At 40.4% G+C, this 14478-nt stretch overlaps 1 protein-coding gene across 8 annotated transcripts in view; it reads left to right on the forward strand.

Moving 5' to 3' along the window:
• Positions 1-14478, forward strand: part of LOC113270822 (RNA binding protein fox-1 homolog 1) — a 330982-nt gene that overhangs the window by 210653 nt on the left and 105851 nt on the right. For all 8 annotated transcript variants that reach the window (XM_057314809.1, XM_044391589.3, XM_044391594.3 and 5 more), the window contains exons 4-6: positions 1282-1335; positions 8321-8413; positions 10180-10240. In XM_057314809.1, the coding sequence (XP_057170792.1) occupies positions 1282-1335; positions 8321-8413; positions 10180-10240 (208 nt within the window). The remainder of the gene's footprint in view (positions 1-1281; positions 1336-8320; positions 8414-10179; positions 10241-14478) is intronic.

Here is a 14478-nt window from a genome sequence, read left to right on the forward strand (position 1 = left end):
AATCTCCTCGGGCAATAAAGGATGTAATAAAAATCCAGGCTGCAGAAGCAAATGGAATAATACGAAAGCTCAAAGTAAAGGAAAAGGAGAATGGACGTATTCCTTCATGTGATTCTGTTTACTTTTTAATCACTAAAATGACCACTTACCCTCATTGTGCATCAGGGTAAAATCCCCATCATAGTTTTCCTGGGCTACGTCATATGCTTTTATGACACCCTCTCCAACCCGTGCACTCAAAAAATACCCATTGCATTTCATGCAGTCTAAGAGAAAGGAAAGGACTCCAGTGTCAGGAGAAAAAAATCTTGGACTATCAGATGCTTCTGGTTTGAGGGTCCACGTTCCCTTATTTTTAAAGTGTGGATCACGAATTGCTTGATGTGCATATCTCACTAGGACTACGAGATTTCGCAAATTAAAAAAAAATACAAAATGACAATCGCTGAATTTGAATTTTAGATAACATATTTTATTAAGTATGTCTTAAATATTGCAAGGGATGTAATTATCCTGAAAAATTTGAAATTTAAATTTAACTAGGCATCTGTAATATAGTTGGCTGCTCTATTTGTAATCTGAAACCATGTTTCCGGGCTTGAATATGTCGAGTTGCTTTCATGTTCTATAGAGCCTATTCCTGCTAATTGTCTAAAATCTATTTGTTTGTTTAACAAAATGGAGAATCATCTTGAGAGAAGTACATTTCAGCCTCAGGGCTAATCACAGCTATGCTGGTGTCTTGATTATGATGGATGTCCACATGGTGGCTCTTGCTTTTATCTGTTTGTACTTGACTTCTCTTAATATGGCCTGGCTCTTACTGTAGCTTACACCCTTACCCTCACCACCAGATTCCGCTTGGACATTTTGCCATCAAAATCCCATCTCATCAAGGGTGCTTCTCCCAGTGGCTAGTGGAGTAGCCTAGGAGGGTCCGTTTATACATCAGCTAGTTTTAATCTTTGCTGCTCAGTGCCTGGGAAAGCAATTGTGCACACATAAAGAAAGGAAAATAGAACTAACCACCTGATAACAGATTTTGCGCAGGCCCATACTATGATGTCTCACTTGGTGGGGTATCCAGTAAAGTAGAAATCATATGTGTGGTTGTGCTTTCTCTTGGTTCAAGCACATCTCTAAGGATAAAATAACATAAAATGTCTATCCCTGATATTAAAAGAAAAAAAAAAAAACTCTGACTTGGGGTACAATTGCCAATGTGGATAATATGATTTACTCCATTTCTCTTGCTTATAAAACATTTCTATTTCTTTGCAGCAATTTGGTAAAATCTTAGATGTTGAAATTATTTTTAATGAGCGAGGCTCAAAGGTAAGCAATTTAATTTACTTTAGGATTGCTTAGCTTATTTTTAAACGTTTGCTATGGATAATGGGAAACAACTGCACTGTTTTAATTAGCACATTGTGAAAATACACTTCAGTGGGAATTCCTTTAGAGACCTCCTCCAGTTTCCAAAATGGTGGGAAATACATTGGGTTCAGTTTAAATGTATAAGGGGGTAATTTAAACTTGCTGTTTTATACCTATCTATCTATCTATTTATCTATCTATCTATATCTATATATATATATATATATCAAGTTTCCAGAGGAAAATTACCCATGCTTAAAAAATAATGTTGTTGCTACATTTTTGTTTTTCAGTGATAATTATGTTCTTTATATTAAAAAGTGAGTTGATAGTCTCATGCGCAGGTAAATATGTGATTATTCTGTATTAATAAAGTGCAGTTATTTTCCTGGGTTGTAGGGGAGAAAATTTCATATACACCAACCTTTTGAATATAATTTCATTCATTAATATATTTACCACTCCACATTTTGCAATTTGCCATTGCTTTGAATTTGTTTTTTGTTTTTGTTTTCTGTGGGGGACCAATTTTTAAGTCGATTTTTCTAGACCTAAGCATGTTAGTAAAAATCAAGGGTTATATAGAAAGGCTCCAACACCTTCAGCATGGACATATGTTGGGGAAAGAAAAGGTCCAACTCTCTCAAAGCATCCTTTCTATCAGAGGTCACCCAAATGAGGTCCCTGGACCAGCAGCACCCAGAAACGTACCAGAAATGCAAATTCTCGGGGTCCAGCCCAGACCTACTAAATCAGATGCTCAGAATGGGAGCCCAGCAACCTGTGTTTTAACAAACTTTCCAGGCCCATCTTTAAAGTTATAAACGCTGTGTTTTCCTGTTTTAGACAAATGCCAACACTTTGTCTAAATGAAAAATGCCCCTTTGCCCACTGGTGTTTTGTGGTGGCTGAAGAGTCCTCATCCCACCTGCATGCACAGAAAACTCTAGGGCTCTGTCAAAATCTTCCTTGAGGAAAAGCAGTGCGTTCAGCTTAAGAGCAGATACTGAGTGAGAACGGTCCTGTCAGCGGACTCAGACGTTGACCTCAATGGCCAGAAAGTGACCCTTTTCAATAACTCTGCCTGGTTTCTAGAGCGCCAGTCACCAGGCTGTCAGGAATTCTAAGCTCCCTTCTTGTATCCCCAGACTGTGGAAGTGGATATTGGGACAAATTGCTTATCAAATACAGAGAGATACTGGATTGAGCCCCGTAACTTTCCTCACGTAGGCAATTTGGGACAAAAGTAAGTATCCAGGAGGATTACAAGAAGAGCTGGTTTTCTCTAAGGGGCCAAATGCCAGCTCTCCTGGGCGCAGCAACCACCTCCTTCCCATGAAGCAAACAAATGGGTGTATTATTTCCTGGGCAATCTGCACCTTTTCCCTCCTGAATAGGGTGATGTGGCTTGATGCGAGGGAAGAAATTCCAGTATTCTCTTCTCCACGGCCAAAATGATGCTACGATATGCTGGATGAGGGAGAAAAAAAAAAATCAATTCTGGTTCTGCTACTGCAGGGGTTTTCTTCTCCCATAATTTCATATGTTTTAGTTATTCTTATATCAGTGGCGTGACCTCTAGAATGGGGAAACCTAAGTTAATTCTCTTTCTGCCCCTTATATGAAAGTCATTATAGGAGCTATTTCTACACCTGCAACGCAAAGTGCATTAAGAAAAAAAAGTGCGCGGGGAGCCCGGCTGGCTCAGTCAGTAGAGCCTGCGACTCTTGGTCTTGGGGTTGTGAGCTCGAGCCCCACGTTGGGTGTAGAGATTACTTTAAAAAAAAAAATCTTAAAAAAAATAAAAGAAAGAAAAGAAAAAAATGTGCCCAGCCTAACTAATCCTTTTCACTCAGGCCTGATGCATTCTTGACAAAATCCTAGAAGATGACCCGGAATGTTGGCCAACATTTTTGTAATCCCAAGTCTGTAGCACTACTGCTTTTAAAGGTTTTCTGTTTTAAAATAATTTATATTTAATTTATATTTTGTCTTGTAACTTCTGCCAGTTGGAAAAAGCTGTTTAATTCCTTTTGAGAACTGTTAGGGGACATTAGAAGAATATCGTTTGCTATTTTGAAAGTACAATGGAGGTACTATTTTTAATCCTTCCTCCGTCAGGGCCGTGATTAGCCTGTCTCTGGGGCTTTAGCAGTGAACACCGTTTAAGTTTGCTGCATCCAGCGACTGACTTTGTGAACCTGCTTTTTACTTTGGATTAGGAGGCATCCAGAATAGCCTGGGTGGGTAGGCTCCCTCCGAAAGAGGTGGTCTGGCAGGTGCCGGGGGCTGACTGTTTCGGTGTGACTGGAGTGTCCTCAAGACAGTCCTTTGGGGAACTGCTAAATGGGGACAGCAGCTCACACAGGGATATTTTTCAGACTTGACATTATCCTCCGCAGGAAAGGACCTCATTTAAAGGGACATTTCCATTTAAATCGTTGAGAAACTTGAACCACTGTTACGACCTCGTGTTCATCATTTGGCACAGGAGAAGCAGCCAGGAAGCGGGTGGGCCCTTCAGAGCTAGGAGCTCACCTTCTGGCCATTCTCTTTGGAGCCGGTCCCCGAGGCAGGTCACACAGTGCTCAGTGAGTATGGCTGTGCGTTCTGGGTGTTCGGTGTGTGTGTGTGTGTGCGTGCGTGCCTGCGTGTGCGTGTGCGTGCCTGCGTGTGCGTATACCCTATTCAGACACAGGTTCTATCTATGTTATCCTGAGAACGTATGGCATAAATGCTCATGAGTACATGGATGGCAAGTACACAGGGAAGCCACATTTTAAAAAGATCCACCAGACTTTGAAAATGAGAATTCGATAGCATTTAGGAGTGAGAGATCCTATCATTCATTTTTCCTTTTAGGAGATTTAAAACCGTTCTCTTGAACGCTGGAATGATGTATGTGGGGGATACAGCCAGAGAGAGTTACTTCTCAATATACCCAGGAAATATACAGCCTGATCTTTGATTCAGTAGGTTATCTGTGAGGACTGGTTCCATCCCAGGTACAAGAAGATGGGTGAATCCGTGGTGAGAGAGACCAAGGTGGTCCTCATAGACTTTCCTGAGTGGTGGGGGAGACAGACCACTAAGACCAACAGCTTCAGTGGTGCGTGCTGTGCTCTGTGGCAGGGGGAGGGGCTGCTGAGAAGCCAAGCATGTGGACCGATACTGTTAGGGGTGAGAAGGCTTCTGGGAGGAAGGGGCATTGAAGCTAGGAGTGAACATTCTCATGAGTAGGAATTTCCCAGGGAAGGGAAGGAGGGAAGGGGGTCTTCTAGGGAGAGGGAGCTGCACATGCAAAGGGGAATGGGAAGAGGTGAGACGTGAAGCCCTGAGTCCCACAGAAAAATGAATCTGTAGACTCGTATCCACAGCTCCCCTCTTACAGGTAGTTCTCTGCATCAGCAACTAGAGGATTTTCATAGAGGATGAAAAGCCAGCGTACTTCTCTTTCCTGGGTGCTTTAGGGTCTTTATTTAAGTTATAAAATGTTACAGGTGCGTTAATACAAAAAAGGAAGCTATCACCTAAACACACGATGAAACCAAAACAGAAAAATGACTGGGATATGGGAAAAGATCAGAATAACGATTCACGAAAGAATTTAAAATAAGCAAGTCACACTGGCCAGACGGTCCATCTCGGGATCCCCATTAGTGTGCTTTCCCAGGTGGGGCGGCATGTATCACTGTCACCTCACCGGGTCTTTTCTCCAGCAACCTCGCGCCTTCTCTTGGCCCCACCCCTCTACGGAGGTGAGCCCTGGGAGCAGTGCTTCTCCTGAAGCAAAGAACACCTGCTCTGTGCTCTGCGAGCCCCAAGTGCTCTAGAACGTTAAGGGTTTCATATCCGGCACTGCACCCAGCTCCTGTGTTCTCAGGCCAAGTCCAGAATGTACTTCTTCCGTTCCCCTCCTTAAGGCTGAGATAAAAATATTCAGAATGTTTTTAAGAACTCCAAGTTGTGATTTCCTTGAGATAGAATTCTGACCTTGAGGCAGGATAAAGGAAGTAGCCTCAGCACTGGTTTCAAAGAGTTGCCCAGCACCTGCACTTGGCCAAGAGGGTGTTTGAAAACGGTCAGGTAACTGGTGTCACTCTCCGAATGAGAATTCTGGCCGTCTTCTTGTCCCTTCTTGTCTTGGGAGGAGGTGTGACTGTCCAACGGAAGAGGTAGGACAGTCCTTTTGGTATTTGGGGACTGTGTCTGGAACAAGCACTTCTGAACCCAACTTTCTAGAATCTCAACTAGTCATCTCAGCAGCTGAAAATAAGAAATACTGAGGCCCTCAAAAAAAAAAAGAAAGAGAGAGGGAGAGAAGTTTAGCAGAAAATGAGAGTAAGAATAAAAGAGTCCAAGTATATTATCTTACTTCAAAACAGAATGCGAAATTGGGAATGTAGTGAACTACTTGCTTTGTAGTTTATAAACTTCACATGGGTTTCAAAACCTATTTCTATCTCCACCTTCGTGTCTCCCTGACACATATAGTGCTGATTTTAGGCCAGCGTGGTTTGCCTTGGGGTCAGACAGGAATCACGATGATGTGATTCTTCGGGATGACATTTGGCGGGTAGGTTAAATGTTCCTTTTCACTGGGCTCCGTACCTCACAGCTCTGCGGTGCTGATGACTGTTGCCCAGGGACAGCAGTGATGCCACCAAGCCGTCCATCTGTAAGACTCGGACTGTGGATTTTCTTTGCTTGCCTAGTGAGAGAATTGCCCCTGATGCAGCTAGCATCCTTCTTTCCCCTATTTGTTAGATATATGACATTCTGCGCATGCTAGACAGTTTGGTTTTGAGGGGACAATGGCTGTACCCCTGCACCTAAGATCCAAACATCAACTCAGACAGATACTCATCTCTGAAACTCACTCCACTACATAAGTAGCTCCTTGGAAGTCAGCAACATAATATTCTACCTCATACAATGACCTGGAAATTTCCTTTGATGGTGCTTAGTGATATTAGAGGCCATGAAAATGCAGTTGCTGGGCCACACAGTAGCTTTGTCAGCAGACAGATTTCTGGGCTCCACTCTGGGCTTCTGATTGGGTAGATATGTGGCTATCTAAATGTTTCATATGCTATGCCCCCCACTTCCTTTCACTGTGCAACCAAGTTTGGGACCCTCTGACCAAGAGTCAGCGCCATCAATAGAGCAAACCCTTCAAATTCTGTCTTCAGTCCATTGAAGAGCTGTTATTTCAAAACTCCTCCGTTAGCCTCGTGTATTTGGTCACTTCACATGGGCGTACCACCCGTGATGTACGAGACTAGGCATATTGGAGTATAAAGTCTTATACTGATCAAATCACAGATCCTCAGAGTGGGACATATTATAAAAGATTTTTCAGTCCAGTCCTCCAAAGTAAAGCTGCTTATTTTTTCTCTGTAGAATTCTGTCGAATAATCATTTAATGTAGCTTGAATCCATCCACAGATGGGATCTCTATAGATGAACCCATATTGACTTTGGAAAGTTCTCTCTTCAGGCAGACCATGGGCTAACACCTCTCAGACAGTATGCAAAACAAAACAAAAAACAAAGCAGTTTCTTTCCCTAGCTTTGGAAATCACTTCAGCAACCAAGTGAGAGGTTGGGAGTTAGCATTAGTTGGTTGTGACTACTTGTTATTTGTAATTACTGCCTATTTTATCAGTGAGACCGAGTATCAAACTGTCCCAACTAAGCTAAAAACCAGCATGTCCCTTTATTGAAGTTTACCCACTTGCAAATCGGAGTCCCAACACATTGCATTGTTTCACCAGAGCGAGCTGGGTGAATTTACACTGGAATGGTTTCAAAAGGTTGGTGTATATTTCTGAACAAGATGTACAAATATTTTTAGGGGTTTTAAAAATAATGTGTCATATTTTCTGTACTCTTCTTAGGAACAGTGTCAGTGAAGAAAAAAAGGTGGATTTTGACAATGTGACGTTTAGTGGGGTTGTTTTTTGAGGCTGAACTATTAAAACAGAATATGCCAGTGGCGAAGTAAAGGGTCTATTTGTTATCTATCAGTAAGAGGAGAAGTGCCCAGAGTGTTATTGTGAATAACATTCTCTTAACAAAGCTCCTTTATTTTCTACCTGTTGATTTGACAAATGAATATCAAGATAACATCTTAGAATGTTACAATACGTACATACATTTCCCTTTTCAGTTAATGAAGTAGCCTGGGAAGTTGACAAATTCAGAAGAGTATATGTTTTTGAGGGGAGGGGGAAATATTAATATAAAAAAGCGTTACTTGAACTGTTTGCATTATTAATCAATTGATGTTTATTTCAATTCATTTCATGTGATTATTTTGTTTATTAGATCAAAGACTTTAAGATTTATTATAAAAAAAGGTCTTTCCTTTTTTTTAGGCTTCTAATTTTTATTTTTGAGAAGTAAAGGCTGTAAAATTGACAAATTTGAATAACCCTAAAATTGCATGAAGAAGAGATGTTCTTAAGACCACACGGCATGACTCTGTAGGCAATGTTAGAAGATTTTGGCATTCATTGTTGAATTTCGTGCACACGTTTTATTTTATTTTATTCTTAATTTGCATGTCAAGAAAGTGGTTCCCTTTTTTTTCCTCGTTATTTCATTTTCTTCTCTGTGAAGACACTGTAAATTTATTTTGATCTCATTTTCTTTCCGTTAGACTTATTTTCTTCTGTAGTGACATTTAGAAAGGTATTTTTGGTATCATTCTTTGAATTCTTCAGGGGTTACAGCTAACTGGTGACAGAAAAAAAATCTTGTTCACATTTGTCGCTTACTTATTGCACATCTTCGTATTCTTATAATTTCTCTAATTTGCATGTTACAGAACTGAAGCCAGGACAAGAAATAGAAATTAAAGCGAGAGAACGTTACACAGTGGTCGTTGACTGGAATAATAATCTGCATGTTGTTTTCCCCTTCTCCCTCCTGCATGCAGGGATTTGGTTTCGTAACTTTCGAAAATAGTGCCGATGCGGACAGGGCGAGGGAGAAATTACACGGCACCGTGGTAGAGGGCCGTAAAATCGAGGTGCATGTTCAAAATATTTTCCTTTACATCTTCTTTATAAATGTCTGCTTCACGCTCATTCGTTGTTCCAGATGCATCATTGTGTCTTGTATGTGACCCTACTCCCTTCTCATTGTTTATATATATACATAATATTTATATATAAAAAGGAAAACTGGCCTTACTTTTTTTTTAAATTTTACTTTATTATGTTCTTATTACTGATGAAAGGTGAATGGCAAAAGTGAGACATAAGAAGGGTTACTCTGAACTTCTTTTTTTTTTTTTTTTTAATTTTCTGTGTTTTATAATTGATGGGTGCAGTAGGTTCCAAACAGTGGAGACAGTATGCAAAACAAAACAAAAAACAAAGCAGTTTCTTTTCTTTTTTTTTTCCTTTTCTTTTTATTTCCACTGCAGGGTTGACGAGGGATCCACAGTGGTGTCCAAATTGAGTCAAACGGTGAAAGCAGTAGAATTTGGAAGAACAATTGTTTTGTTTTGTTTTGTTTTTTAAATGAGAGGTCTTTGTCACTGAACCTTTCATTTTTTTGTTTAAGAAGCCAGTTTGAATCTTTGCATTCTTTTGATAATAAAGTGACTAACCAAACAGGATTTCCTGTTCAATATCTGGCCCCTCTTCACTGAAAAATAAATAAATAAATAAATAAATAAATAAATAAATAAATAAAAATAAATGCTAAAATTTCGATACTCCGAATCTACTCTTTCTACCACTGGATCTCCCTCAACATGGCCACAGGGTTATATTTGTTAAAACTTTAAAAAAAAAAAAAAACCAGTTAAAAATGCTTTAGTCTTTGGAGTAAGATGTTGCATATTTTGCCTTTCATTTTCCCCCCCTCGACGATAACGCTTAGGCCCCTCACCAAACTCTCAGTAACCATGGTAACTGTATACAAACCCATGCTGGCGATGGTGGTGAATGGTAAGTGGTGAAGTCCATCTGCCGCTTCACGTATTTAGTGCTGATTATCTATATACATATATATACCACGTGGATTTTTTTGACTTGTCGTATTAAGTTTTCTTGATGCTCTATTTTTTTGGGTACCGGTACGCCTGTAATTGAGTGTACGTTCTAAGCGAGCCTGGGAGGCACTGACTGGATTGAGATATGACAGTGCACATCTTACTCAGATTGTTAACTCCATATTGTGTTAAACAATGCACCCTCTCTTTTATCCTTTGTTAGCTGTGACTTTAAAGCTTGAATGATCTTGTTAATTCTTGCGATGTCAAAGGCTCTTGTTCCAAGTGTTGAATGCTAGATGTTGCTCTCCCGATGGTCCTTCCCTCCTAAAGTGTTGCACACGGCTAAATCTTGTTTGTCCCTTTTTTTTTTTGACATTTATGTTCCCTTGTACCTTGTCTCTCCCCTCTTCTACTCCACTGCATGTTCCTTCATATGAATTTTATTTTGTGTTTTAAAATATTTATTGTTTCTGTGTTACCATGGAGTACACGCATGCTTTTAAATCTTCAATTATGCAGTTCCTTTTAATTTGCTTTTACTGTCTCCTTATTAAACTTTTAAATGATATGACATTGCTTTATTGAAATGATTTGTAAGTTAAAATGGTTATGAAGTAAATGTAATTATAAAAATGTATGATTTTGTTATGCACCTACTGCCTTTTATAAATTAAAATGCATTTTAGTTTTTTTTTTTTTTTAATAAGTAATCACAGTCATAATGCATGCAACTAACTGAACTGTGGGCTGGCCCTGGAGGATGTGCTCATTTGAGTTTTCTATGTGCATAGGTAAATAATGCCACAGCACGCGTAATGACAAATAAAAAGACTGTGAACCCTTATACAAATGGTAAGTAGAGATCTGCCTTTTATAAGTCATCCCTAGCTCGGAATCTATTAAGTAATTTAACCAGCGAATATGTTTCAACCTGTTAGCCTTAGTGTGGCTACCTGTGTCCTCACTGCTGACCTGCTACAGTGAGCCACCTGAATCAACACGCTCTTTTTCAGTGACTACACTTATCGTGGTAAGCCCCGAGTAACGGGCAGAATTGTCGTCACCATGTTCTACACCTGAAACTAGTATAACACTGTATGCCAACTAGACTTCAATAATAATTTTTTAAAAGATAATTTTCACAACAGAGGTGAATTTAGTTTTCAACCTACCAGAGGTTGAAAGTGTGCATGCCCTTCCTCCAAAATCTCTCTAGAATAACCCCCATTTGGGGTGAGGTACAGTAAGTATTCAGGGATCGCCTGGGTCATTTACTTTGCTGTTATTCTAGTAAGTCAAGGGAGGATGGAGGTTTCGTTTGTTTCCTTTTTTCCCACGACAACCTCCTCGTGGATCTCTAGTCATTTCTGGAACAGGGATTGCAGAATTTGGTTCTGACCTTGAGTCTTCTCTGGAGCTGGGAGGATTTTGAAGTGGCTTGGAGGATGCCTCCTGAGGAGCTCCATAGGATGAGTGCAGTATTTGCTTGTCTCTGGGTTGCGCAGTGCCTTTTTGAGCCAGACGAGGACGTGGCCGCATCCCACACACCCCTTCAGGACAATCACCTCTGCTCTTCCGAACCACGAAGCTGTCTCAAAACTCCCCATGGAAAGAATTCACGTGTACAACAAGCGTTGAAAGTGTTCTACCTTTTTGATTCTTTAATCCTTCTCAGAATGCATCTCTCTTAAGATATATGAGGTTCGGGGGGAGCTGCCAATATGCTAATCACATACTTAATTGTACCAAAAAGCCAGGAAGAATGTAATGCAGTAGGTTAAAGTGTATACACTAAGTGAAATAGTATACCCATTAAAATGAGCGAGATGAGGACTCTGCAGGGCCCCCTAATGAATGAAAAATTTTAAGATGAAGAAGTATGGTGTGATTTCAACTAAATTATGGAAGGCATTGCTTCAAAATGCTAATGGTTCAGTTGAACTGTAGGACTGGAAGATGTTTTTCCTTTGTTTTGTAGGTTTTCAAAAATAATATATTACTGTAATAAAGGAAAATGTATGAAATTTTCCATTTTTAATATTTAATTACATGTGAAACATGGAAATACAGACTCATTCAAAATAAAAGAAAGAGGGGCCCCTGGGTGCTTCAGTCATTAAGTGTCTGCCTTCAGCTCAGGTCATGATCCCAGGGTCCTGGGATTGAGCCCCCACATCGGGCTCCCTGCTCAGCGGGAAGCCTGCTTCTCCCTCTCCTACTCCCCCTGCTTGTGTTCCCTCTCTTGCTGCCTCTCTCTCTGTCAAATAAATAAATGAAATCTTTTAAAAAAAAAAAGAAAGAAAGAAAGAAAGAAAAAAGAAAGAAACATTAAAGAAAAGGTTAAATATATTTTGAATAATGCCCCTGCCAGCTTGGTGTCCTAGCCTCCCCCTCAGAGGACACCACCATTATAGATTATTGTCTACTTTAACTTTGCATTTTTATGCATATATATGTAATAAGTAAGTATTTGTAGTATTCACAGTATCATGTACATGCTTTTTATATAAATGATGTCATGGTGTGCACATCATTTTTAATTGGCTTATATATCAATATGGAGTTCTTTCAGTGTTAATACATACAGACTAAATTCATTCTTTTCAGTGGTTACATAACATTCTATGAAATGGGTATATGGGTTTATTCTGTTTTTTTTTTTTTTTTTAAGATTTTATTTATTTAAGAGACAGAGTGAGTGAGAGAGTGAGCACAAGCAGGGGGAGTGGCAGGCAGAGGGAGAAGCAGGGTCCCCACTGAGCAGGGAGCCCGATGTGGGACTCGATCCCAGGACCTGGGATCATAACCTGAGGTGAAGGTAGACACTTCACTGACCAAGCCACCCAGGCGTCCCAATATATGGGTTTCATCTTACCTTCCTCCCATACCGATTGACATTTAAATTTTGTGGTGTTGTTCTGAACAGTAATATTAGCATTTAGTAGTTTTGTTTTTCTTTTTCTTTTTTCTTGCGCCAGCGACTACCCATTTGGCTAAGTCAGTCTCTTCTTATTTGTAAAGGGGGCACCATTAAACAGAGATATACCCTCAATGTAACAGGGCTCACCTTGAAAGATCAGAAGAATTATTTATTCTGTTGACCCATTTTTCTAGCTCCAACAACCCGAGTCGTGGCCTTACACAGTATAGAAATTTTCCACAACAGGGTTTGAATGCCCATTGCTGAAATGAAACAAAGTGATTTCTGTGTCATGAAGCCTTTCTACCTGAGTAAAAACAATAGCTCTGCAACTAGCCAGAGTTAATATGTGATGACATCAACCCGACTAGGGGGCATTTCCTTTAATTATGAAGTAGCAGCTGTGTGGGTGTGTGTGCACGTGCGTGCCCTCGTGAGAGCTATCATGCACGGGCATAGGTGCTCAGGCGTGCTGTTGGTGTGAGAAGATGAAGCAAGGGAAGCCAAATATGATTCCTTAAGCCATATGGATGCATGTTTATTTTAAAGAAGGAGTTATTGATCAATGTCCTACCCAGAGGTTGAATACTAGCCCAGCAGAATTTGGGGACAGAATTCAAAGCCCATCCATTAATAGCCAACACTTCTGGAACACTGACCGTGTGGCATCATGCTAAACATTTTAAATGCACTGGGCCCACATGAAGTCCTACAAAGAGGACATACTTATCCCTATTTTAAAGAGGCAAAACCCGAGGCTGGAAGAGATGAAGTCTTTAGTGAAGTCTTTCCCTTTTATTCTGGAGTAACAAACCTTGTTGGCCATGCTTGTGTGAATGCAAGAACATCGCTTCCGCTCCATCATCTTACAGACCTGCACACAATGGCAACCAACCACAATAACAAAAGGATTACTAAATTTTCAGCCCCAAATGCCTGTTTATGTGGCATAGATATCCCACGTCCCATTCCAGGTAGCCATGCATTCTGAGTTTCAGGGAATAAGTCGTGTGGGTTCCTCATCCATGTACCTGAAAGGGGGCACTTAGGGGCTTATCCTGTGACATGGACTGAGTATGAGACCCAAGGGGTGGATGGACAGTCACAGCAGAACTGGCTTAAGAAACAAATACAAATGCCAACTACATAAAACAGCTGGATTCTGTAGAAGCCATTGTGGAGACTTTTGGTATTCAAAGAAAAGCAGTTCTCAAGGCTTTTCCAGTCCTTAATTTGTGAGTATCATCACTACAAATAACCTTTCCAATAAATTGCAATACAACAAAAGATATGGTGCCCTCTCAGATCTTTGACAAGAGTGACTGTGTTAAGAGGAGATATTATCATCAAAGAAAGAAAGAAAGAGAAGAAGGCAGAGAAAAAGGAAGGAAGGAAGGGAGAGAGAGGAAAAGAAAGGAAAGGAAGTTACTGTGTGAGATGACGGATATGTAAATTAGCTTGATTGTGGTAGTATCTTGCAGTGTATATGTAATATCAAATCAACAAGTTGTACACCTTAAATATACAAATTTTAGTTGTCACTTATACCTCAATAAAGCTGGGGGTGGGGAAGAGAAGATAAGTCAGGACCCATGAAGTCACATCAAAATGAGAAAAGTTATAGTTACCAACTTACCCATCAGCAAATACACCTTCCCAGAGTCATCACATTTTGAGGTCATCTTCACATGGTGAAATGTCACTGTCGGTGCCACCATCACATTCATGCATTCCTTCAGTCACATGTCCAACAAGAGCTTAACCAGCCACCAAATTTCCAGTGACGAGTAAGGCCAGACCCTAAGCACAAGCAGGTTCTGCTATACCATCATCATGACATTATATTTCCTAGGACATTCGAACTTGGACATAAGAGAAGACTGTAGAGTGACAACCAGGGGTCTGCAAACACTATCCATCAGAGAGCTTCCCAAAGAGGGAGCTGGGCTCCTTCAGTATTGCTGAATCCTCCTGAGGACAGCAGTCCTCAGACCAGAACCGGGGCTCATTGTTCTCACTGCAGATCAAATGTTTGTTGTGCAAAACAAGTTGAGAACCAGATGGTCAGGGATTCCCTGGATGTCGGAGAAGCGGATGTTGGATGTGGATCTTTTTTTTTCTCCGATAGCTTAGGAAGGATAACAGTTGGACCAAAAACTCCAAGACTATA

The sequence above is a fragment of the Ursus arctos genome, unplaced genomic scaffold, assembly GCF_023065955.2.
Source record: "Ursus arctos isolate Adak ecotype North America unplaced genomic scaffold, UrsArc2.0 scaffold_2, whole genome shotgun sequence".
NCBI classification, from domain to species: domain Eukaryota; kingdom Metazoa; phylum Chordata; class Mammalia; order Carnivora; family Ursidae; genus Ursus; species Ursus arctos.